Source organism: Fistularia commersonii, chromosome 24 (genome assembly GCF_037954325.1).
Source record: "Fistularia commersonii isolate RoL2024-O1a breed Wild chromosome 24, RoL_Fcom_v1.0, whole genome shotgun sequence".
In the NCBI taxonomy this organism is placed as follows: domain Eukaryota; kingdom Metazoa; phylum Chordata; class Actinopteri; order Syngnathiformes; family Fistulariidae; genus Fistularia; species Fistularia commersonii.
Genome location: NC_141307.1, coordinates 9,827,803 through 9,851,063, shown reverse-complemented (window position 1 = coordinate 9,851,063; position 23,261 = coordinate 9,827,803). Strand labels below are relative to the sequence as shown.

The 23,261-nt window shown below is 42.0% G+C and overlaps 1 protein-coding gene across 2 annotated transcripts in view; it reads right to left on the bottom strand.

The window, feature by feature from the left end:
• rapgef5a (Rap guanine nucleotide exchange factor (GEF) 5a) overlaps positions 1-23,261 on the bottom strand; it is a 54,901-nt gene that overhangs the window by 29,050 nt on the left and 2,590 nt on the right. For both annotated transcript variants that reach the window (XM_086171408.1, XM_086171409.1), the window contains exons 2-9: positions 14,454-14,504; positions 12,811-12,917; positions 12,537-12,658; positions 12,191-12,368; positions 4,574-4,655; positions 4,424-4,472; positions 4,256-4,329; positions 2,965-3,123 (exon numbers count right to left, since the gene is read on the bottom strand). In XM_086171408.1, coding sequence (XP_086027534.1) covers positions 2,965-3,123; positions 4,256-4,329; positions 4,424-4,472; positions 4,574-4,655; positions 12,191-12,368; positions 12,537-12,658; positions 12,811-12,917; positions 14,454-14,504 — 822 coding nt within the window. The remainder of the gene's footprint in view (positions 1-2,964; positions 3,124-4,255; positions 4,330-4,423; positions 4,473-4,573; positions 4,656-12,190; positions 12,369-12,536; positions 12,659-12,810; positions 12,918-14,453; positions 14,505-23,261) is intronic.

The window sequence follows — 23,261 nt, the reverse complement described above, 5'->3', positions numbered from 1 at the left end:
TGGTCACTGTCCACAACTCGTGACCAAAGGTGAGGGTGGGAACGTAGATCGATTGGTAAATTGAGAGCTTCGCCTTTTGGTTCAGCTCCTTCTTCACCACGACAGTCAGCATCTCTGCAGACGCCGCACCATCCTCCCCTCACTTTGAATGTAGGAAAATATGAATCCAAATATAGTGCAACAAAGGTCAGGCAACTACTCCTTAGCAGTCCACTACCACAGCCATGCAATTAGGAATTAAGCAACTGCAAGTTTACTCACTGTGGGAAGTAACCAACAAACATGGAAAAAAACCAACCACACTAGGGGAGAAATTCACAGGACTTCACCCAAGACGCCCAATATGAAATCAAGCTGTAAGGTAGGAGTGCTAATCACAGGGGTCACTGAGCATTACACTGATGTGTTGAGTTTTAAATCAAAAGGCAGACTTTAAATCAGATGTTTCAAGAAGTCCTGATCAAATCTTGTTGCAGCAACTGGTTGATTTCTTCTCTTGAGGATATTTTCACCTCTCATCCAAGAGGCTTCTTCAGTTCTACCAGACCGTGGGGAGTTTTCGGTAAAACAACTAATGGGTTGGGCGTTGATCGATGTTGAGGTGGCTTGCCATGTTAACGAGTAAGTTGTTTTGCAGATACAGGTTGAATGGGGTTGTTGTGTTAAAGTGAGTGTTGTTAGGGGGAACGAATTTACAAATGCAGGGGACTCACCTCACCACGATGTCTTTATGTTTGTTTCCTGTCTTCCATCTAATTCTCTACAGAGGCAAGGGTCTTAGACATAACCTTTGGCCCACATACGACACCATGATGAGATCCATCCCAAGACAGATCAACGCACACAAAGAAGATCAATCTGCATTATTCAAATCACCCGGAGAGATCCATAACCAAAACCAGGCCCCGGTCTGAGCAACAACCCAAGTGATCTCACATTTAGCTTTTGTTTCACACACTCTACACCTAAGCCTTACAATTGCCTATTCAAATTGTAAAACATTTTATACACAAATGAGCGCCAAAGTCAGCATGCGAAAAAACAAATGCTCAGGTTAGCAGATGACTGTAATTGAGTCGCTCCTCAATAACAAGGATGCCAATTACAGTCCACTGATGAGGGATTTTATTGGCTGGTGTACTCAATTCTTAGAATTCAATGTTTCTGAAACTAAGGAAATAATTTTAAGAAGACACCTTTAACAAACTCTCTTGTTTTTATTCATGGCCAGGCAGTAGAAAGTATACAAGAGTACACATACCTGGGTACCATCACTGACAAACACCTGACATTTGAGGCAGACATGGATAAGGTCTGTGCTAAGGCCGACCAGCAAATGCATTTTTATCGCAAAATTTATAAGTTGGAATGCATAACCTGTATTTATGAAAGTGTTTTAGAAACAGCTGTTGGCTGTCCTCTTACTTCAGGGGCTAAAGCTTCAGCCAGATACCCTCTCACCGATTCTGTACACATAGCCGGGTCCACTACCAGTATCTTATTAGGCCTCACAGAGAAGGTCAGACCTTTGGTTAGCACTGAAGCCATGTCATCTGACACTATTTGTCTTGTTTCTCTAAAAATAGTACCATCCAATCAAATTTTTTCTTAAATGAAAATTCAAGAGCAACATTAAACTCTGCTTTTATGCAACTTAGCACTCGAGCGTATGATGTGGAGAGGGATATATGATGGCTAGGTAAGCTTGGGTGACGGCCAGCTCAGGGGAACACACACACAGACACATTTGTGTGAAATTTGGAGTGAAAGTCAACTCAAATCACTTCCGTTGCTCCCCTCAAGTGTAAACTTGAGCCAGATTATAAAGTCTGACATGTCACTAACGGCCTCATCATTCATTCATTATCTACTGCTATCTACTGGAGCCTATCCTAGCTGTTACTGCGCAAGAGGCAGGGTAAGCCGAGGACTGAAGAAGCCTCTCGGATGAGGGGTGAAACATCTTTGAGTTAAGAAATTCTAGTCCAGTCGCCACAAGAAGAAGATTCCAACAACAATCACCATGACCTGGATGACCGAGAACCTCCACAGACATGTTGTATAAATGTATCAGGGCATGCTGGGAAGTATTTAGCTATTGATTGAAAGAAACAAAAAATATTATAGTCATGATAAGTACCATCCCTCAAACAAATCCATCAGGAACATTGACCGGAGGTAGCATTGCAAATAGTGATTTTCCAAGAAATTATGAGACTAGACCAGGGGTCGGCAACCCGTAACGCCCAAAGAGCCATTTGGACCCGGTTTCCTCAGGAAAGAGAACACTGGGAGCCGCAATTACTTTTTGACGTCTAAAATAAAGGAACCACTGTATATATTTCTTTTTATTGCCTTTACACTTTGTATAAATAAGTGTGTAGTGTGTTGCTTCTGAAATTCACAAAGTATTACAGAGAAATTTACATTTTATTTATGTAATGAACTCATTTTGAGCTTTGGGCTTTCAGAGCGTTTAGCGGAGCCTTGACCTGAATTTTAAAAATAAATCGGGGAAAAAAAAAAAATCACTGTGTCAGTAAACAATAAAAAATAAATATTTGCAAAATATCTTCATAAATATCTATTTTACCTGGTTTATGGGACCTCTGCTCCTGAACTTCTGCGCACAGCATCTGCAAATCGGGACCTTACCGGCTGGCGGGTATACCGGCTTCCGCAAGCGTGACGTTATTTTGAGCGGCGAAAAATAATAAATATAATTTTATTTAATATTTCAAGATCACAATAATCTTCCAACTTAGAACTAAAAGTTAAAAAAAGGAATTAACACAAATGAAATATACTTCAATTAAATATTTATAATTTATTTTCCCAAGCCACTCAGAGCCGCAGTGTAAAGATGGAAGAGCCGCGGGTTGCCGACCCCTGGATTAGACACATGACAACTGCCATTACTCATTATTAAATGGAAGGGATATCATTATGACAACATCGACTCACAGTCTGGTTCCTGTCAGGCAGCTGGTAGTTGTGGTTCTGTAGCAGTCGACAGCCATCTTTAGCCAAACGCTGTACGGCTTCAAATCCCAGTTGGCTTTTAAACTCCTCACGACCACACACGGTCCTCACATCTCGTCCTCCTACACAGCCAACAGTCTCCTGCAACATGCACATCCCGCCGAGCTGTGATATGGTAGGCATGAACATATATCTCAGCTCACAGATCAAGGATATGATGAAAACAGAATCTGAATTTACTGTATATATGTGTGTGTGTATGTGCTACATATCTAATTATCTGTATATGTATATATATGTGTGTGCATGTATATATATATATATGTGTGTGTGTATATACATATATACATACAAACACTATACACATATACACACAACTATACGAAGCAGTTGAGTAAAATCAAGAAACATCCATCTCATATTGGGCTGTAACATAGCTCAGATGTATCTGAGAAAAGTGAGTTTACGATTAGTTATGCAAGTTGGTGTGATTGTATGTGGCTCCTCCTGATATTATCTGGAGTTAAAACAATCAGAAAAAAATGTATTCGGGCTCGGCGAGTTAATACATTATCATCCCATGAACACAGATTAACAACAGATTTATGAATGTTTATGAACCTTTATGAACCTTGCTGCTGTTTGAAAATTAACCATTATAATGGTATGATTAGTGCTCTGGACTCTGAGGATAATTTGTTTTTCTATATCAAATTTGATAAAATGTTAGCTAATGCCTTGATAGTGAAAAGTAGATGTTTCATCTGACTACATACATTTAAGAGTTTAAATTAAATTTGATAACTTCAACTGTTGAAAGGGTAGACAGCTGCTAAAAAGCACCTGATTGGTTTTAAGTATTTGCAGGCCAGATAGGATGATAAAGTTGTCGTGCGACTGGGTTCAAGCCACCTTGTCCCTTTGGCTAAGCCCTGAAAAGAAGATGTTATGGCACTTGTCAAACTAGCAGTCATTCTAAAATAAAAGAATGCAATACACTATTTTGGAGTTAATTATTGACTTTGGTGGATAACCATGCCATCAATCATGGAAAACATCTTGATTAAAATTTTCACTTGTTGCCTGCCAATAACGCGCGTGTGTGTGTGTGTGTGTGTGTGTGTGTGTGTGTGTGTGTGTGTGCGTGTGTATATATATAGATAAATAAAACATTATGGAGTCTATACTGCATATTAACGTAAAAGAGCTACGAGACAGTAGAGGAATAGTTTTGTCTTTGGGTAGACCAAACAATAGGACTGTGTGTGTTTACAGGGCTGCTTTCCTGGCGTGGGGTGCAAATCTCTTGCTGGTTTATTTCTTCGATCTCAGACTCCTGCTCCGATACTAAAACCAAAAATAAACATAGCATGTTACACTCACAGTTACTTAAGTTTTTATTATTCAAAAACAAAATAAGTAAATTGACATGTATACTCACAGGTTTTGCGTGTCTTTCTTGCCAGAGCAGCTGCCAACTCATTTTGTACCTTGTTGATAGGAAAGTAAAAGAGCTGTTAGATATATCATCAAATAGTATTCAAAATATGCTTCAACCAACACTCAGATACACACAACACCACAGACTAACCGTTGAGGTTAACCTCTCCAGAGCTTTCATTTGAAGAATCTCACTACATATGTCTTGATTGCTTTCAGATTCCTCCTGGGATCTTGAAAAGACACACAATGTTAAAGTCAGATCTTCACATTGGCCACTGCGACCCTAACGCGTGAATATTTTTTCTCCCCCTTATGCGTTTTTTCCTTAAAATGTGGAATCGGCTTAAAGGGACCCATACCTGTATACTGTGGTCTTTCTCCATGAATATAGTACAGTACTTTTAGAGTTTTGACAAATGCAGCCTCAGGGTGGCACTGGCCCGTGTCCCCCCAAGGTTGCCTTGGGGGGACACGGAGCAGTGTCTCCCTGAGCCGGTCCCAAGCCTGGATAGATGTAGAGAGTTCCATCAGGAAGGGCATCCGGTGTAAAACTTTTGCCAAAACCAAACACGCCAGTCAACCATAACCATAACCACATCGGTCGAGGACCGGATAAACAACGACCGCCATTGGTACTGATGACCTACAGGGTACCAGTGGGAATTGGGCTACTGTGGGTCGAAGAACAAGAAGATGAGAAGGAGGGCGTTTTCGGAAGCAGAGAGAGAAGAGGAAAGGCAAGAGTCTGGGACTGAGAGTAGGGACTTTGAATATCGGGACTATGACAGGAAAAGGTAGAGAGCTGGTCGACATGATGCAGAGAAGGAAGATGGATATACTGTGTGTCCAGGAGACCAGGTGGAAAGGTAGTAAGGCTAGAAGCTTAGGAGCAGGCTTTAAGTTGTACTATTATGGTACTGACAAGAAGAGAAATGGAGTAGGAGTTATCTTGAAGGAGGAGTTTGTTAGGAATGTTATGGAGTTGAAAATAATGTCAGATAGACTTATGAGTCTGAAACTGGAAATTGAAGGTGTGATGCTCAATGTTGTTAGTGGATATGCCCTGCAGGTGGGATGTGAATTTGAGGAGAAAGAGAGGTTCTGGAATGAGTTAGATGAAGTGATGCAGAATATCCCCAGGGATGAGAGAGTGGTAATTGGTATTTGGGAGTGACCAGGATGGAGAGGATCAGGAATGAATCTATCAGAGGAACAGCACATGTTAGATGTTTTGGAGAGAAGGTCAGAGAAGCCAGACTGAGATGGTTCGGTCATGTACAGAGGAGAGATAGAGAATATATTGTTAGACGGATGTTGGAATTGGAGCTGCCAGGCAAGAGGTCTCGAGGAAGACCAAAGAAGAGAAGATTTATGGACATGGTGTGAGCGGATATGAAGGTAGTTGTTGTGAGAGAGGAGGATAGAGAGAATAGGGTAGGATGGAGAAAGTTGACTCGCTGTGGCGACCCCTGAAGGGAAAAGCCAAAAGAAGAAGAAGATATAAGAGAAAATATTGGGTAGAATTTCACCATTTAAAAAAAAAAAAGTTATATTAGTGATATAAAAAGGTCTAAATTCAATAAATGGTATTAAAATATCATTTCATATTGTCAGTGAATTAATTTTCATTTGGTTTGATAGTACTGTTACTTAAAGAAGTGGTAGATCCATCAACCAATCATAATGCTGATAGCGATTTTGTTCCAGAAGTTACGAAAAAACAAACAAAAAAAAACACTCCACAATATAGATATCAGGCTGTTGAGTTGATCGAGTCAGTGAACAAAGAAAGGAACGGACATTAAGTATTTCTGATATTTAGTCAAAGTGTTTTATTGAATGTTCTGTTGATGTTGACCAACTTTGGTTACTTTGAACATTTTCCTACTCAGGACCGTATTGCTGGATAAACGGTGAACTGTGGAGCCCATGTGACCCGTGCATGCATATGAATGCTTGATGGCGAGCCACCAAAATAACAGCCTCGACTCAACAGGATGTGACATTGGTAGGAGAACCTCCCTATTCTTCTGTTCTTGCTTGAGGAGAATGTAGATTTTGAACTGCAAAGCCAATAGTACAGTTTTTCTAACTGTCAATCGAGAGTGGATCTCAACACTGTCGTAAGAAGAGATAGCTTTGCTTTCACTTACTAAGTTGCATTTACTTGCTAAAGGACTGATTGAGTAGCAAGATTTTGATAACTACAAAACTATGTATTCACTTTATTTTCCCTTTCATTTTAAGTGACATATCTTGAATATGTTGACCTGTGTGTCTGATCGTTACTGCAATTGAGGGTGTTCATTTCCTTTTGGGTTAATTGAGATGCTTAATGTAGTAAGTCAATGGTTACCATGGTTGAAATAACCTGCTATTAGGAAGATAATACTAATGCTAGATTTCTACTAAAATAGGCCATACAGGTTTGAAGTCAAATCTGTATGTTAGGTTATGGCTTTTAGTTAGCTATAGTTACATTTTTCATGTTTTACATTCCCAGCAGTGGAAAAGGCCATTTATTTTTTTATTCTGGACTATATGAATATAAAGACAGATCTGTCTTTCTGTACTTTAAAGGGTCAAGAAACTGTGCATTTTACAGCTTTAATGTGTGTAGAAGCTGAAGCCAAAATTTTCCAAACTAAAAAATGTATTTAAATAAAATTTATGAATGTATGTGGGTACCGGTATTATAATTTTGATCAAATCCAAGACCCGGTTCTCAGAGTTTCATAAATTATGGCTCAAGCTTTACGGCAATGAATCCACAAGTATCCAGTAACCAAAAAACAAAATGAATAATTAGGAGCTTGCATTACCTACATTTTAAAATTGATATATGCAGTACATTTTGTGAATGCATTTCCATTTACTTTGGTACAGCTATAGCAGCTGGGGCTTGCAGACCATTGACAAAACCCAGCTTCCGGGAAAGCTGAAAGCATGATGCCTGCAGTTTGGCCTCCAACCCGGGATATGGTGCCCTCTTGCAGTTGATGAGCTCCCTATCTCTATGGTAGAGAAGTTGGAAAGTGGAGTCACTGGTTGCATCAAGAGGTGGCTCAGAGTGCCACGATGTCTTACCACCATAGGTCTCTATGGAGATGAGGTACTCAAGTTGCTGCTATCCAGTCACACGAAGGATATCACGTGCGTTAAAATAATACTACACATGACGCTGATGGAATCCAGGGATATAGCAGTACAGGAAAATACACCAACATTAAAAACCGGGTGCAAACGGACACCAGCAAGGGCAGTTGAGGTAGCTACAATGGCTCTCAGACATGTTTACATCATGAGACATGTTTAGCAAGGAAGAGGCAGCTTTGGACTGACTCCTAACAAACCAGGCTCGTGCAAGACCACTGCACCCAAGCGCAGGAAATTGGTGGTGGAGAAAGCTCGTCATCAGGCAGAGGCTGCACGGTGGGCCAAGACAGTGTCCATTGGTAAATAGGGGCAGTGGACATGGTGGGACAACATAAAGAATAGGAGGATCAGCTGAAAGAACATTGGGCCATGAAAATGGGACAACTACGCCTCACCATCAGGGCCATGTACAATGTTCTTCATTACCAACCAATCTTCAGTAGTTGTTTAGTGATTATCCAACATATGTCTTTTGGTCCTCACCAGCCTCCCTTTGGCACATTCTCACTGTGTACAAAAGCAGCCGCACCCAAGGATGCTACATACAGCGTCACAACCAAGTCCTTAACATCTTCATGGTCACCCTGGTAGAGATATAGCAACCATCAATTCTCTTCCAGCAGCTACATCTGAAACAATATGGACAACATTCATGTGTGAAGGAACCAAGGCGACTATAAGCGGCTCCAATCCCACCAAACACGGCCAGTTGGGCCTGGACCGTGACTGGAAAATGAGGGCAGACATCAGCTCCCAGCTGGTGTTTCCTACAGAAATTGCCATCACAATTGTTGAGGTGTATAGTTTTGAGGCCAAAACATCTGAGGAAACGTAGGTACCCTGCTGAAGATCTTCTTCTTTCTGCTTTTCCCTTCATGGGTCACCACAGAGAATCAACTTTCTCCATCTAACCCTATTCTCTGTATCCTCCTCTCTTACACCATCTACCTTCATATCTTCTCTCACTACATCCATAAATCTTCTCTTTGGTCTTCCTCGAGACCTCTTGCCCGGCAGCTCCAATTCCAGCATCCGTATACAGATATATTCTCTATCCCTCCTCTGTACATGACCGAACCATCTCAGTCTGGCTTCTCTGACCTTCTCTCCAAAACATCTAACGTGCTGTTCCTCTGATAGACTCATTCCTGATCCTATCCATCCTGGTCACTCCCAAAGAGAACCTCAACATCTTCATCTCTGCGACCTCTAGTTCTGCCTCCTATCTTTTGGTCATTGTAACTGTTTCTAGGCCATACATCATCGCTGGTCTCACCACTGTCTTGTACACTTTTCCTTTCATTCTGGCTGATAGTCTTCTATCACATAGTAGCCCTGACACTTTTCTCCACCAATTCCAACCTGCTTGAACACGTCTCTTCACCTCTTTTCCACACTCTCCATTGCTCTGGACTGTTGACCCTAAGTACCTGAAATCCTCCAGCTTCTTGATCTCCACTCCCTGGAGCCTCACCGTTCCACTTGTGTTCCTCTCACTCACACACTTATATTCTGTCTTGCTGCGACTACCTTTCATTCCTCTCCTTTCCAGAGCATACCTCCAACTCTCTAGATTTTCCTCTACCTGTTTTCTGCTCTCACTACAGATCACAATGTCATCTGCAAACATCATGGTCCATGGGGATTCCTGTCTAACCTCATCTCATACCACTGTCTCACAGCTAGCATATTTGTCCTGCACCAGTCCTTCACCTGCACTGACATACTTCTCTGCCACTCTAGATTTCCTCATACAACACCAGAGCTTCTCTCTTGTCACCCTGTCATATGCTTTTTCTAGGTCTACAAAAACACAATGCAGCTCCCTCTGGCCTTTTCTGTACTTCACTATTAGCATTCTTAAAGCAAATACTACATCTACAGTACTCTTTCTAGGCATGAAGTCATACTGCGGTTCACAAATGCTGACTTCTGCTCTCAGTCTAGTTTCTACTACTTTTTCCCATAACTTCACTGTGTGGCTCATCCCCTTTATCCCTCTATAGTTGCCGCAAGTCTGCACATCCCCTTTATTCTTAAAAATAGGCACCATCACACTTCATCTCCATTCTTCAGGCATCTTCTCACTCTCTAAGATCCTGTTGTATAATCTAGTCAGAAAGTCTATCGCTGCCCCTCCTAGACACTTCCACACCTCCACAGGTATATCATCAGGACCAACTGCTTTTCCACTCTTCATCCTCCTCAATGCCTTCCTCACTTCACTTTTGCTAATCTCTTCTACTTTGTTGTCTACAAAAGTCACCTCCTCTACCCTTGCCTCTCTTTCATTTTTCTCATTCATCAGCTCTTCAGAGTACTCTTTCCATCTTCCCACCACTCTTTTAGCATCTGTCAATACATTTCCCTCGCTACCCTTAATCACCCAGACCTGTTGTACATCCTTTCCATCTTCATCGCTCTGTTTCGCCAAACTGTACAGATCATTCTCTCCTTCCTTATGTATCCAGCCGAGCATAGAGGTCATCGTGCACCCTTTGTTTTGCCTTTACTACCTCTATCTTTACCTTACGTTGTATCTCCCTGCACTCTTGTCTGTTCTCTTCAGTCCTCTCAGTGTCCCACTTCTTTGCTAACCACTTTATCTGTTTATTTCTCCTGCACTTCCTCATTCCACCACCAACTCTCCTTATCTACTTTCCTTCCAGATCACACACCAAGTACTCTTCTACCTGTCTCCCTGATAACACTAGCTGTTGTTGTCCAATCATCTGGAAGTTCTCCCAGACCACCCAGACCCTTTCTCAACTCCTCCCTGAAAACCATACAACACTCCTCCCTTTTCAGCTTCCACCACTTTTTCTTCTGCTTTGCCTTTGTCCTCTTGATCATCCTTGTCACCAGAGTCATCCTGCAAACCACCATCCTATGTTGTCTGGCTACACTCTCACCGACAACTACTCTGCAGTCAATTATCTCTTTCAGGTTACCTTGTCCATACAAGATGTAGTCTACCTGCGTGTTCCTACCCCCACTCTTATAAGTTACCCTATGTTCCTGTTTTTTCTGGAAAATGGTGTTCACTACAGCCATTTCCATCCTTTTTGCAAAATCTACCACCGTCTGTCCCTCTGCATTCCTATCCTGGATACCAAATCTGCCCATCACTTCTTCATCCCCTCTATTGCCTTCAGCAACATGTCCATTGAAGTCTGCACCAATTACCACTCTCTCATCTCTGGGGATATTCTAAGCACTTCATCTAACTCATTCCAGAACTTCTTCTCATCAAACTCACATCCCACCTGCGGGGCAGAGCCACTAATAACATTGAGCATCGCACCTTCAATTTCCAGTTTCATACTCATAAGTCTATTTGACATTCTTTTCACCTCTAGAACATTACTAACAAACTCTTCCTTCAAGATAACTCCTATGTGAACTTCTGCACGGACATCATCATCCCCACCAAGACAGTGCGTTGTTTCACAAATAACAAACCCTGGGTGACTAAGGACATTAAGGCCACGCTGAACAGGAAGAAGGCGGCATTCAGGAGCAGAGACAAAGTGGAGCTGAAGAAGGTGCAGACTGAGCTGAGGGAGAAGATCGCAGAGGGCATTTAGATTTTATTTCTGGCACAACAATTTCCTTCGGGATAAATAAAGTTGTTCTCATCTCATCTCTCATCATACTCCATCTCTCTTCTTGTCAGTACCATGACAGTACAACTTATAGCCTGCTCCTAAGCTTCTCGCCTTACAACCTTTCCACCTGGTCTCCTGGACACACAGTATAGTCACTTTCCTTCTCTGCATCATGTCGACCAACTCTCTACCTTTTCCTGTCATATTCCCAATATTCAAAGTCCCTACTCCCAGTCCCAGACTCTTGCCTTTCCTCTTCTCTCTCTGCTTACTAACACGCCTTCCTCCTCTCCTTCTTTGACCTACAGTAGTCCAGTTTCCATTGGTTCCCTGAAGGTCATCGATACCATTGGTGGTCGTTGTTAACTCGGGCCTTGACCGATCCGGTATGATCTGGTTATTATGATTCATTTGCATGTTTGGGTTTGGCAAAAGTTTTATGCCCTTCCTGACACAACCCTCTGCATTTATCTGGGCATGGGACCAGCTCAGGGAGACACTGCTCCCTGCCCTGCCGAGGCCTGCTCGGGGAGACACTGGCCAGTAATGCCCTGAGGCTGATTTGGATACACTGCTGAAGATAAGCTCCTAAATTCAGGCTTCGTTTTACGAGTGTCTATTGTGTGTTCAGGCAATAATGATTACAACATCTTGTCCTGTATCTACTGATCACATCTCCTCACAGAGATGTGATCATGCTAATGGCGACAGATAAATTTGTGTCACCTATTAGTTGTTTGTGCCCTTGTGCCCACTGTTGTTTATTCAATTTAGAATGAAAACAAATGTTAAGACCCCTTTAAGGGATTTCTATTGCTGTGAGACATTTTGAAATATCAAATATAATGGTCCGTTACACTCACATGAACATTTTTCAGGGACTGTTTAATACGGCATTTCTAAGCACTTTTAGAAAAGAGGTTTGAATGGCAAATTATTTCTCTCAGCAGGTGTAAACTTCCCTCCAAAAGTTGTGTAATCAAGCTGAAGTGGATACTTACGGGTTGTTGGGCCAGCCTCCGGATCTAAACTGGACATAGGGGGCAAGCTGTAGTAACAGCCTAACAGCTTCTGGCCACTCAGCCTCATTGGAACGAAACTCACAGGAGGTCAAGTCACACTCCTCAAAGCTGAACTGATAGTAAGAATTAGAATCTGAGAACAGCACTCTCTGGTCCACTAGAGAAAGGACACACACACACACACGCATGTTAAAAAATCCTGAATATAACGTATTCATGAATGATTAAACTTTAGTATTAAATGTATTTTGAATTATTACTACACATATTTAGAGGAAACCCAGCAGCAAAGCGTGAGTCAAGAAGAGTGTGTGATAGGACTTACCAGACAGAAGGACTCCCAGCTCAAGTAACACCTGCCAGACACGCACAGCAGTGGTCCGACAGTGAACATACACACACTGCTCACAAAGCCACTGCACCAGCTCCACACCTACATAGCTCCGCCTGTAAAAATAGCACACACACACACACACTTTCAGTGTACACAGACTTGACCAGCTAATAAGAAAGAAGCTCTTTAATGCTTATTCTTCACTGGACATATTGATTCTGGCATACAGACGGAAACTGATAGATATAAACACAGACACACGTACCGTATGATTCTGGCCAAGTGTATCTTGTCCTTCGCTGGATAAGGTCCATGGGACAAGAAGGCATTCCTCAATGCCTGCCCTGCACATGGAAAACTCTGGGTGCAAGACTATCACAAAAATAGACAGACCATATTCTTAATGTCAAACAATAAATAAAGATAACAAAAAGTTTCCGGATACGAGAAGGACTGCTGAGAATTTAAGTGGCTACAGTGGGCAATGAATAACTCTTCAGTAAAGCTAATTTTTACCCATAAGTAAGGAAGCATTCACTGTGGGAAGGTTTGACTTTATATAGATATAGAGCCATTTCTTTATAACCTGGAACAGCAACTTTTAACCCCCAAAGAACCATCTGGACCCGGTTTACACGGAAAGAAAACACTGGGAGCCGCAATTACTTTTTGACGTCTAAAACAAAGGTACCACTGTATATATTGGTTTTTATTACCTGTTCACTTTGTATAAACAAGTGTGTAGTGTGTTGCTTGTAAAATCCACAGAGTGCTCTGTAGTGCTACAGAGAAAATTAAATTTTATTTATGTAATGAAAACAATTTTAACATTTTGACCTTTGGGCTTTCATAGCAGGCAGCGGAGCCTTGACCTGAATTTTAAAAATAAATTTAAAAAAAAAATTATTGTGTCAGTAAACAATATAAAAAATAAATATTTGCAAAATATCTTCATACATATTTATTTCACCAGGTTAATGGGACTTCTGCTCCTGAACTTCTGCGCACAGCATCTGCAAATCGGGGCTATATCGGCTTGCAGGTATACTGGCTTCTGTGAGTGTGACGTTTATTTTGAGTGTCAAAAAAATAATAAATATAATTTCATTTCAACATTTCAAGATCACAATAATCTTCCAATTTAGAACTAAAATTAAAAAAAGGAACTGACACAAATAAAATACACTTCAATTAAATACTTTCCCAAGCCACTCCGAGCCGCAGTGTAAGGATGAGAGAGCCGCAGGTTGCCGACCCTGACCTACAATCACTCTAGCTTACATGATTGACAAATGACTACCATGAGAAGAATTAAAAAGGTATTTTATACATTTTCATTTATTAAACATATTTAGAGTATAGGTATATATAGTTACTTCTGATGATATATAATGTAGACTGGCCCAGCCTTCCCAAATTAAGGTAAATTAATCTTACACAATATTTTAAGACAAATCTCATGGAAAAAACTGATACTGTGAGATCCAAATTGAACCCTCAGTTTTAGAAACACCCCCTTTATTTCCTGTGAATGAAAACCCCACTGTCACTGCAATCCTGCTTGACAAATTTTGTTTTGTAATACATTTTTTAACACCTCAAAATTCAATTTTAGATGTACCTCTGTCAAAGCCATTCTGCTTGACATATGATGTTTTGTATTACATTTTTAACGATGAAACAAAGAAAATTGCAAGTGAAATTGGAAGCATCAACAAAATCATAACTAAATCATAACTTAAAGACGATATTTGCAAAGCTTCATTATCTCTGACTGTATTTCAGTTTGCACCTTTGGTAATACAGGCTTGGAAAAAAAAACAGAGGTAATTTCACCTGTGATATCAGCAAAATTGAAGAGATTATATTTTCTTTGCTTTATTTCTGTATGTGTATGTTTGTACTTACTTTGTGTACAGTAGGTCCAGTGCTTGGTCCCGGGATTGTGTCAGGTGATTGCTGTTGAGACAGTCACACACAAGCCAGATGAGTCAGCAAAACACACACACCATGCCCAGTATATATACTGAGCAAACAGAAGAGAGGACAGACAAGCTTTTATTTCCAAAGTAATATTATTTGGTTTATTACAACAGCGTTAACCATCACACATGTGTGTGTGCTCTCTGAACACAAGGTGTTTGATATGCCTAGTGCAGTAGTTAGAGGGAAAGCGCATTCCTACTTCCTGTCCACTTGCTACCTCTTGCTTTCAGAACTGCCTCTAGTCCTCGCCTTAGGGACGGATGAAAAACCAACTCATACATCAGTCTTCTCCTGCCACATGGTATCGCGAAGATGGTGGCATGGACACACACAGCGCGCCCGAGTCCCCCGGCTACCAATGTTTATTACTGTTATTTACACACTATGTAAATAACTTGTTTGTCTATATATTTCATTTTTTTCCAAAAAACCTGAACATGCTCCGGGCCGGAGCTCTGAGCTCGCACTGCAGAGTTTCATTTTGCCCGGACAATGACAATTAAATCTTGATTCTTGATTGACAGTGATTCACTCACTGCCTTGTGGGTGAGTCTGGGAGGACAAAAAGGCAAAGGGAGCACACCCTGACAGAAAAGCATCGTGCTGGTGGCACACAATAGGCAATACTTCTGAAAACTGGAGTTCCAGCAGCCCCTCCAACTGTTAGGGAGTGCCCGTCGTCTTGGGCCTTCTTTGTCACCAGATTACGCCCTCCTGCAGTGGAGAAGAGCTGCTGGAACATGTACACCCCAAGAGGCAATCTCCCTGCACAGGTATCCACCTCTGCCTCGGTGAGACCAGCAACCTGAAATGGTGGAGGTCTGGTGGCAATGGGGTATCTGGTGATGGGAGAAGGTCTGAATGCGCTGGAAGCTCCAAGTCAGAACCCTGTACACCAGCGGCACAGGGCTATCTAAGATAAGATAAGAACAACTTTATTTATCCCGAAGGAAATTGTTGTGCCAGAGTTTCAAGCAAAACATAACAATAATAGATAGTAGTAGGATGGAGGGAGAATAAGAAATACAATAAAATATAAAGTGTCAAGTTAAGGCTATCAAGTGTTTTAAGGTCTAAAAAGTACAAACATTTGAATATTCCCTTCGGCTGAAGGACGAGGAATTAAAAAGTCTGATAGCCACAGGTAGGAAAGACCTCCTGTGGCGTTCAGTGGAGCTCCTTGGTGGTATCAATGTACGAATGAAAGAGCTCTGACAGGATGTCAGTGTGGCATGCAGGGGGTGATGGACGTTGTCCATGATGCTGAGGAGCTTCCTCATCATCCTCCTCTCTGTTACCTGCACAACAGACTCCAGCTCCACTCCCAGGACAGATCCAGCTCTTCTTATGAGCTTATTGAGTCTGTTGGCGCCAGCTGTCTTGAGCCTGCTGCCCCAGCACACAACAGCGTAGAAGATGATGCTGGACACCACCGAGTGGTAAAACATCTGCAGCATGGTCCTGCAGACGTTGAAAGATCTGAGCCTCCTGAGGAAGAACAGGCGGCTCTGACCCTTCTTGAAGATGACGTTGGTGTTCAAGGTCCAGTTTATTGTCGAAGTGGACACCCAGGTACTTGTAGGTGTCCACAATGTCCACTTCTGTACCCCTGATGGTGACCAGATTCAGGTGGGTCCTTTGTTTCCTGAAATCCACCACGAGCTCCTTTGTCTTACACACATTAAGCTGCAGGTGGTTCAGTCCACACCACTCCACAAACCTGTCCACCACGCTCCTGTACTCCTCTGCAGGTGGCAGGACTACAAGGAGAACCTGAAGTCTGAAGTGTACAGCGTAAAGAGGAATCTATGGTCGTTATTAGCTGGGGTTGAGTGGCAGCTGCTCCTGACAGACCCCTGTCAGTTTAGGCAGCCTTATTTAGGGGCCACACTGCTTACCTCGATTGGGGAGAAGCCTAGAAAAGGTTGCCTAAAAATTGTCCACTCAGAACATCCTGGATTGGGAACCGCACTTATCGGGACAGTCCACCAAACGGTCAAAATAAACAGAAGAAAATAATCCCTCTTAAACTGGCAACATGGATCATACAAACCCTCCTGGACACTGATGGGAGTCGGTGACAGGCCACAGAGGAGAACTGCACTCATTGCAGCAGAACTTAACCACTACAATGTTGACATCGCTGCTCTTAGTGAAATCAGGTCCCTAGATGAAGGTACCCTGTAGGAAGCAGGGGAGGGTTACACCTTCTTCTGGAAGGGAAACCCAACAGGTAGACAGTATTAGCATAGAAATAAATAAATAAAATCACACTTCTACCAAGACTCCCAGAAACACCAATTGGCATAAGTGAAAGGCTTGTGTCACTGAGGATCCCTCTGTCCAAGAAGCGATCTGCCACCCTTGTGAGTCTTTATGTCCCGCCTCTTCCATCGAAGGATGATGTGAAGGACCACTTTTAACGAACATTAGATGAGGTTCCTCTTCACACACCCGAGGAGGACAAGGTCTTCTTGTTGGGTGGTTTCAGTGTCAGAGTGGGGAAGGACAGCAAGGTGTGTAAGAGAGTAATTGGGAGTCACGGCATCAGTCAAGTCAACCCCAATGGCCTGCTGCTGTTAAGTCTCTGTGCTGAGCATGACTTGACCGTCACAAACGACCTCTTCCAGCTCAAAAATAAACACAAAACATCCTGGATGCACCCACGCTCCAAACATTAGCACTTGTTGGACTATGTCATTGTGAGACATTCTGATATAAAAGACATTTTGCCTGAGAGGTGCAGAGTGCTGGACAGACTAATTATAACCAAACTCCATGTTAAAATACACCCCGCCATCTGCCCTCAGAGTTCTAGGAAGAGGAGGCTTGACTGTGCCCGGCTTGAAAACCCTATCGATCGGGACAATCTTCGCTGTTCTCGGGCTGGAAACCTGAAAATGATTAAGTCTTTGCTGCATACAGATGTCTCCATTGATGCTAAATGGTCTCCCGTCAGCTTCAGGCTATATGAGGCAGTCGGCCAATCCATCGCCCACCAGAGCAGAAAACACCAGGAGGGGTTAGACGATAAAACCAAAAGCTCATCAACAGATGGGAGGAACACTTCGAAACCCTCCTGAACCAGCCCAAAAGACCCCTAAGTGTTGGATGAGTTACATGACCATCACAATATAGAAGACCTCGATCTCCCATCAACCTTTGAGGAGGTTAGATGTGCAGTATGATTGCTGAAGAACAACAAAGTAACTGGCCCTGACAAATCCCTGCAGAGATCTTCAAAGATGGAGGCTACCTCTGCACCTGCGCACTCTATCTCTTTATTGTAGCAAGAAACAGTCCCTCAACAGTGGAGGGACATAACCGTCATCACCGGCTACAAAGGCAAAGGCGACAAGTCCATCTGTGGCAACAGCCGTGGCATTTCACTACTTGCAGTTGCCGGCAAGTCGCGGCCAAAGTCATGCTCCTCAGACTGGTGGATAACATCTTGAAGTAGCAGTTGCCCGAATCACAGTGAAATTTGTCCGCACAAGAAAATTTGTTACAATCCGTAAACAGTCCCACACTGGGATGATGGCAGGCCTTCATCCCAGTGTGTAAAATTTGTCAAGTATTTGATGATAGAAGTAAATATTCAAACAAACAACAGAATGCAGCTTCAGGAGAAAAAGGCAAGTCTCTCCCTGAGCCATCCTGAGGGGGGGCACAGACCAGTGTCTCCCCAAGCCAGTCCTAAGCCTGGAAAGTGCAGAGGGTTGCACCAGGAAGGGCATCTGGTGTAAAACTTGTGCCAAAACCTAACAAGAGAATTGAATCTAACAATCTCATACCAGATCGGTCACGGCCCGGGTGAGCAAAAAAATGCCATTGGTGCCGATAACCTACAGGGCGCTAGTGGAAATTGGGCTACTGTGGGTCACAGAAGGAGAGGAGGAAGGCGTGTTCGGAAACAGAGAGAGAGAAGAGGAAAGGCAAGAGCCTGGGATAAAGGAGTAGGGACTTAAAATATTGGGACGATGACAGGAAAAGGTTGACATGATGCAGAGAAGGAAGGTGGTAATACTGTGTGTCTTGGAGACCAGGTGGAAAGTCCAGAAGTTTACAAGCAGGCTCATTTCCAGTTTTGTTAAACTGGAAATAGGTGGTCTGTAGACTCGTAAGTAAGATAAACTTATGAATGTGAAATTGGAAATTGAAGATGTGGTGCTCAATGTTGTTAGTGGCTATGTCCCACAGGGAGGATGCGAGACAGAGGAGTAGAAGTTCTTGAATGAAGTACATGAAGTGATGCACTCTCTCACCCCAGAGATGAGAGAGTGGTAATTGGTGCGAACTTCTGCGTAAGATAAAGATATAAGTAGCAAAGGCAAAACAAAGGTTGTACGATGACTTGTATGCTCGATTGGACAGTGAGGAGGGAGAGAATGATCTATACTGGTTGGCGAAACAGAGAGATAAAGATGGAAAGGATGTACAACAGGTCTGAGTGATTAAGGATAGAGAGGGAAATGTGCTGAAAGATCCTAGAAGAGTGATATGAAGATGGAAAGATTACTTTGAAGAGTTGATGAATGAGGAAAATGAAAGGGAGGGAAGGGTACAAGAGGTTACTATTGTAGACCACAAGGTAGCACAAATTAGTAAAAGTGAAGTGAGGATGGCATTGAATAGGATGAAGAGTGGAAAGGCAGTTGGTCCTGATGATACCCTGTGGAGGCAAGGGGGATGTGCAGAATTGCGGCAACTGTAGAGGGATAAAGTTGATGAGCCATACAATGAAGTTATGGGAAAGAGTAGTGGAAACTAGACTGAGAGCAGAAGTCAGCATTTGTGAACAGAAGTATGCCTTCATGCCTGGAAAGAGTACTACAGATGCAGTATTTGCTATGAGGATGCTAATAGAGAAGTGCGGAGAAGGCCAGAGGATATTGTGATCCGTTGTAAGAGCAGAACACGGGTTGAGGAAAATCTAGAGAGGTGGAGGTATGCGCTGGAGAGGAAAGGAATTAAAGTTAATTGCAGCAAGACAGAGTATGTGTGTGAATGAGAGGAACCCAGGTGGAACGGTGAGGCTGCAGGGAGTGGAGATCAAGAAGTTGGAGGATTTCAGGTACTTGGGGTCAACAGTCCAAAGCCAACTGAGAGTGTGGAAAAGAGGTGAAGATATGGGTTCAAGCAGGTTGGAATGGTTGGAGAAAAGTGTCAGGGGTACTATGTGATAGAAGACTATCGGCCAGAATGTACGGAAAGGTGTACAAGACAGTGGTGAGACCAGCGATGCTGTATGGCCTTGAAACAGTTACAATGATGAAAAGACAGGAGGCAGAACTAGAGGTCGCAGAGATGAAGGTGTTGAGTTTCTCTTTGGGAGTGACCAGGATGGATAGGATCAGGAATGAGTCCATCAGAGATGTTTTGGAGAGAAGGTCAGAGAACCAGACTGAGATGGTTCGGTCATGTACAGAGGAGGGATAGTGAATATATTGGTAGACGGATGGTGGAATTGGAGCTGCCAGGCAAGAGGTCTCGAGGAAGACCAAAGAGAAGATTTATGGACGTAGCGAGACAGGATATGAAGGTAGTTGGTGTGAGAGAGGAAGATACAGAGAATAGGGTTAGATGGAGAAAGTTGATTTGCTGTTGCGACCCCTGAGGGGAAAAGCCGAAAGAAGAAGAAGAAGAAGAAGCAGGAATCAGGTACAGATTTGATCAGAGCTGCTTTGAAACTCACAGATGTGGTGGGGGGTTGGGATCTGCAATGTTGCTGTAGACCTGATCCTTAGTGTAGAGTCAAACTCATGACAATGCAGCACACAATGAAGCAGTTTTTTGCAGCAATACTTGTTGGTCGACAGAGCATTTAAGCATGTGTATTGCTAACTTGGCTTATAGCATAACAACTGATGTGAGCTCTCTGGGCAAGTGAAAATGTGCGCAATATCAGAAACTATATCTTTTATTGTGGTGTTGGTGCACGGTTGTTTAAGTTCAGACACTGTACAATTCATGGTTCTGTGTGCTGGGAAGATGGTGTTACTTGTTAACTAAATCATGAAGTTCAGGAGACAAGCGTCCAGCCAAGTCACAACTATTACCCGCAAGCAATAATTTAGACGGCTTGAAGTAATCTGCAGCCATTGCTCATGCAACTTGTTGAGTGACCAGGAATTGACGAGAAAAAGATTTGATGTTGTAGGGATTAGCATTATGCCGAGCTCTTAACCCCGCTCTCTTCCTCCTTTCCTGTTTTCTATTCCTCCGCCTATTGCGCCACCTAGGCCGGGCTGTGGTCTGAGAAAGGGCTCTTCACATTTTTGGCAGAATGGAGTGTCAGTAACTGCTGTTTAGAAGTGCAGTCCTAATTGTTATCCAAAAACATAAACAGCTAAGTCTTATTGTACAGCATAGATGTGTGCTCTGCCGACTTCCCATCATAAATTCAAACAGTGAAAAGGTCACATTTTCTAAATAAATGAATAAATATATTTCAAACATTTGGCAGAAACCTCTGTCCTGTAAGAGTTTGTTGTTGATATGCAAATCTGACCAGGAGATTATTATTTCAAATGTTACAAAATGACGATCTGAAAAACCTATTGGAATTATATAACACTGAAATAAGTGAGGTAGAAGAGTTGCCTCTGTTGACCGAAAGGAAAAAAATACTCTTATAACCTTCAAAAACGTCCTGCTCCATGACAAAAACAGAAGTTTGCTGTGTAGGCTCACTTTGTACTCATTTGTCATGAGAAACATGATTAAAAAGGCACAGATCATTTTCATTGAAACCGCCCAGAGCTGCTCACAGCTAGATACAACATTGGTTCCAGCCAAGGCCACACTACCTACATGGGGGGGTCATCGATGACCAGATCGCCCAGTGTGTGGACATACAAAACCTTTGTGGCCCACATCCACATATTCAACGCAAAATTAGCTACCCTGAGTTGGCATTGACGAATGTAAGGGGCATCAATGAACATCACCCTGAGCAATACCTGCAGTGTCTGTGACAATTCTAAAAACATGCCTTCTCAGAGCACAAACATGTTTTGGTCTTATAATTACAACCCAAGCTCACAGTTCAGAAACCACAGGCAAATGTTCCAAGCCTTCAAAGTTAATTTTCTAGTAATTAATTTGGGATAAACAGGAGGACACCTGAGACAGTGACCAAAGCCGTTGACGAATAGCTGAAGTGCTTGGGCACTAAAACTTTATTTATTGGGGATGCATAGGTGAGGTTTCCATGCCCTACCTGTAAGCAACATATCGTCAACTGACACTGTGGCATCATCAAGATTTCTTGCTGTAGAGAAAGAGGTCGTGTCTCCAAGGCAGCTACAACATTGGTTAGCGAGCACTTCTCATTTTAACATTTTAATTAACTTATATTATATATGCGATTAAATTCTTAAATATGTGAAATTGCTTAAAAAATGTTTGGAAATGTCCTAAAATATGATCATGAGCACAAAGAACAATTGGAACTAAACATAATTTTAGATACTTTGCAGATTTGTTTATATTTCTCTCTCACACTAATTTATTATATAGACTGTGTGTGTGTGTATGTATGTATGTGTGTGTGTGTGGGTGAACATGATAAACACATTCATTGGTACAGTGGTGAATGCATCCATCTCACAGCAAGGATTTTTCCCTGTATTCCTTGCCTACAAATACGGAGTAGTTTTGTGATTATGATAGTATAACTGAGTTGGCCTTTTGCATGAATTCAGTCATATACAGTACTTGTTAATGGTGCGATTCAACAATACACATCCAAATGTTTTCTGTTCAAAGTAAGTTCAGTTTTGCAACGGAGTTAAATGGATAATCATGGTTTGTTTTTTATGCTACTGTTGGTATGTTGATCCCTTTCACCTCATCTCTCTCTCTGCTGATGGACTGAATAAGTGATTTATGAATAAAGAGGCCCATATATTAATGCATCTGTGTAGCCTTTCTATACCACAGCAAAAACATTGTGTAATATTAAATTTGAAATTTAAAAATAAAGTATGAAATTGACTTAAAGATTAAATGACTTTCATCTCTTGATGGCTCTTCATTTCCTCATTGTTTACCTGGTGGATATGATGTATATTCGTAGAAAAATATATTAAAATTGTCAGCAAAGATATTAGTCTTTTAGGGACAGCAAGAGGCAATTTGCTGACTGCTAAAAGCAGCAGATCATGATGACTGCTAACCCAATCTTCATGGTCTAACTGTAATAGAAAAAGCACAAACAGATATGGATGACTCTGTGACCAGCAACAGTCAATGAAAAACACTAAGTGAAGATCACAGTAGCCAAAAAGGTGAAGTTAAAACTCCTAATGAATGTACATTTTTACTCCGTATATTGGTATAAACCCACATAATATCCAATAGTGTAGACATTAATCTGAACAAACCAACAAATTACCTGAATGTCTGTGCCAATTGTCTGTGTCAATTATCTCAAATGTATCTTAATTTCCATTTGCCAAAGCAGTCAGGTGTGTTTCCGTAAAGGTAAGTATGTTAAGTCGAATGTGGACAGAGCAATGAAACTTGAACACTGGATACAAAAAAAAATTAGATCAAGTGGGATATCAGCAAAGAGTTCAAATCAACCTGTGGAGCAGTTTCAATAAAATCATAATCAACCAACAGACACAATAACCAAAAGAAGCTATTCATTCTTCACTGTCATTCACAATCTTGTTAAACGCAACAGGGCATTGTTTTCTAGAGCTTAGTCTCAGTCAAGCAGGA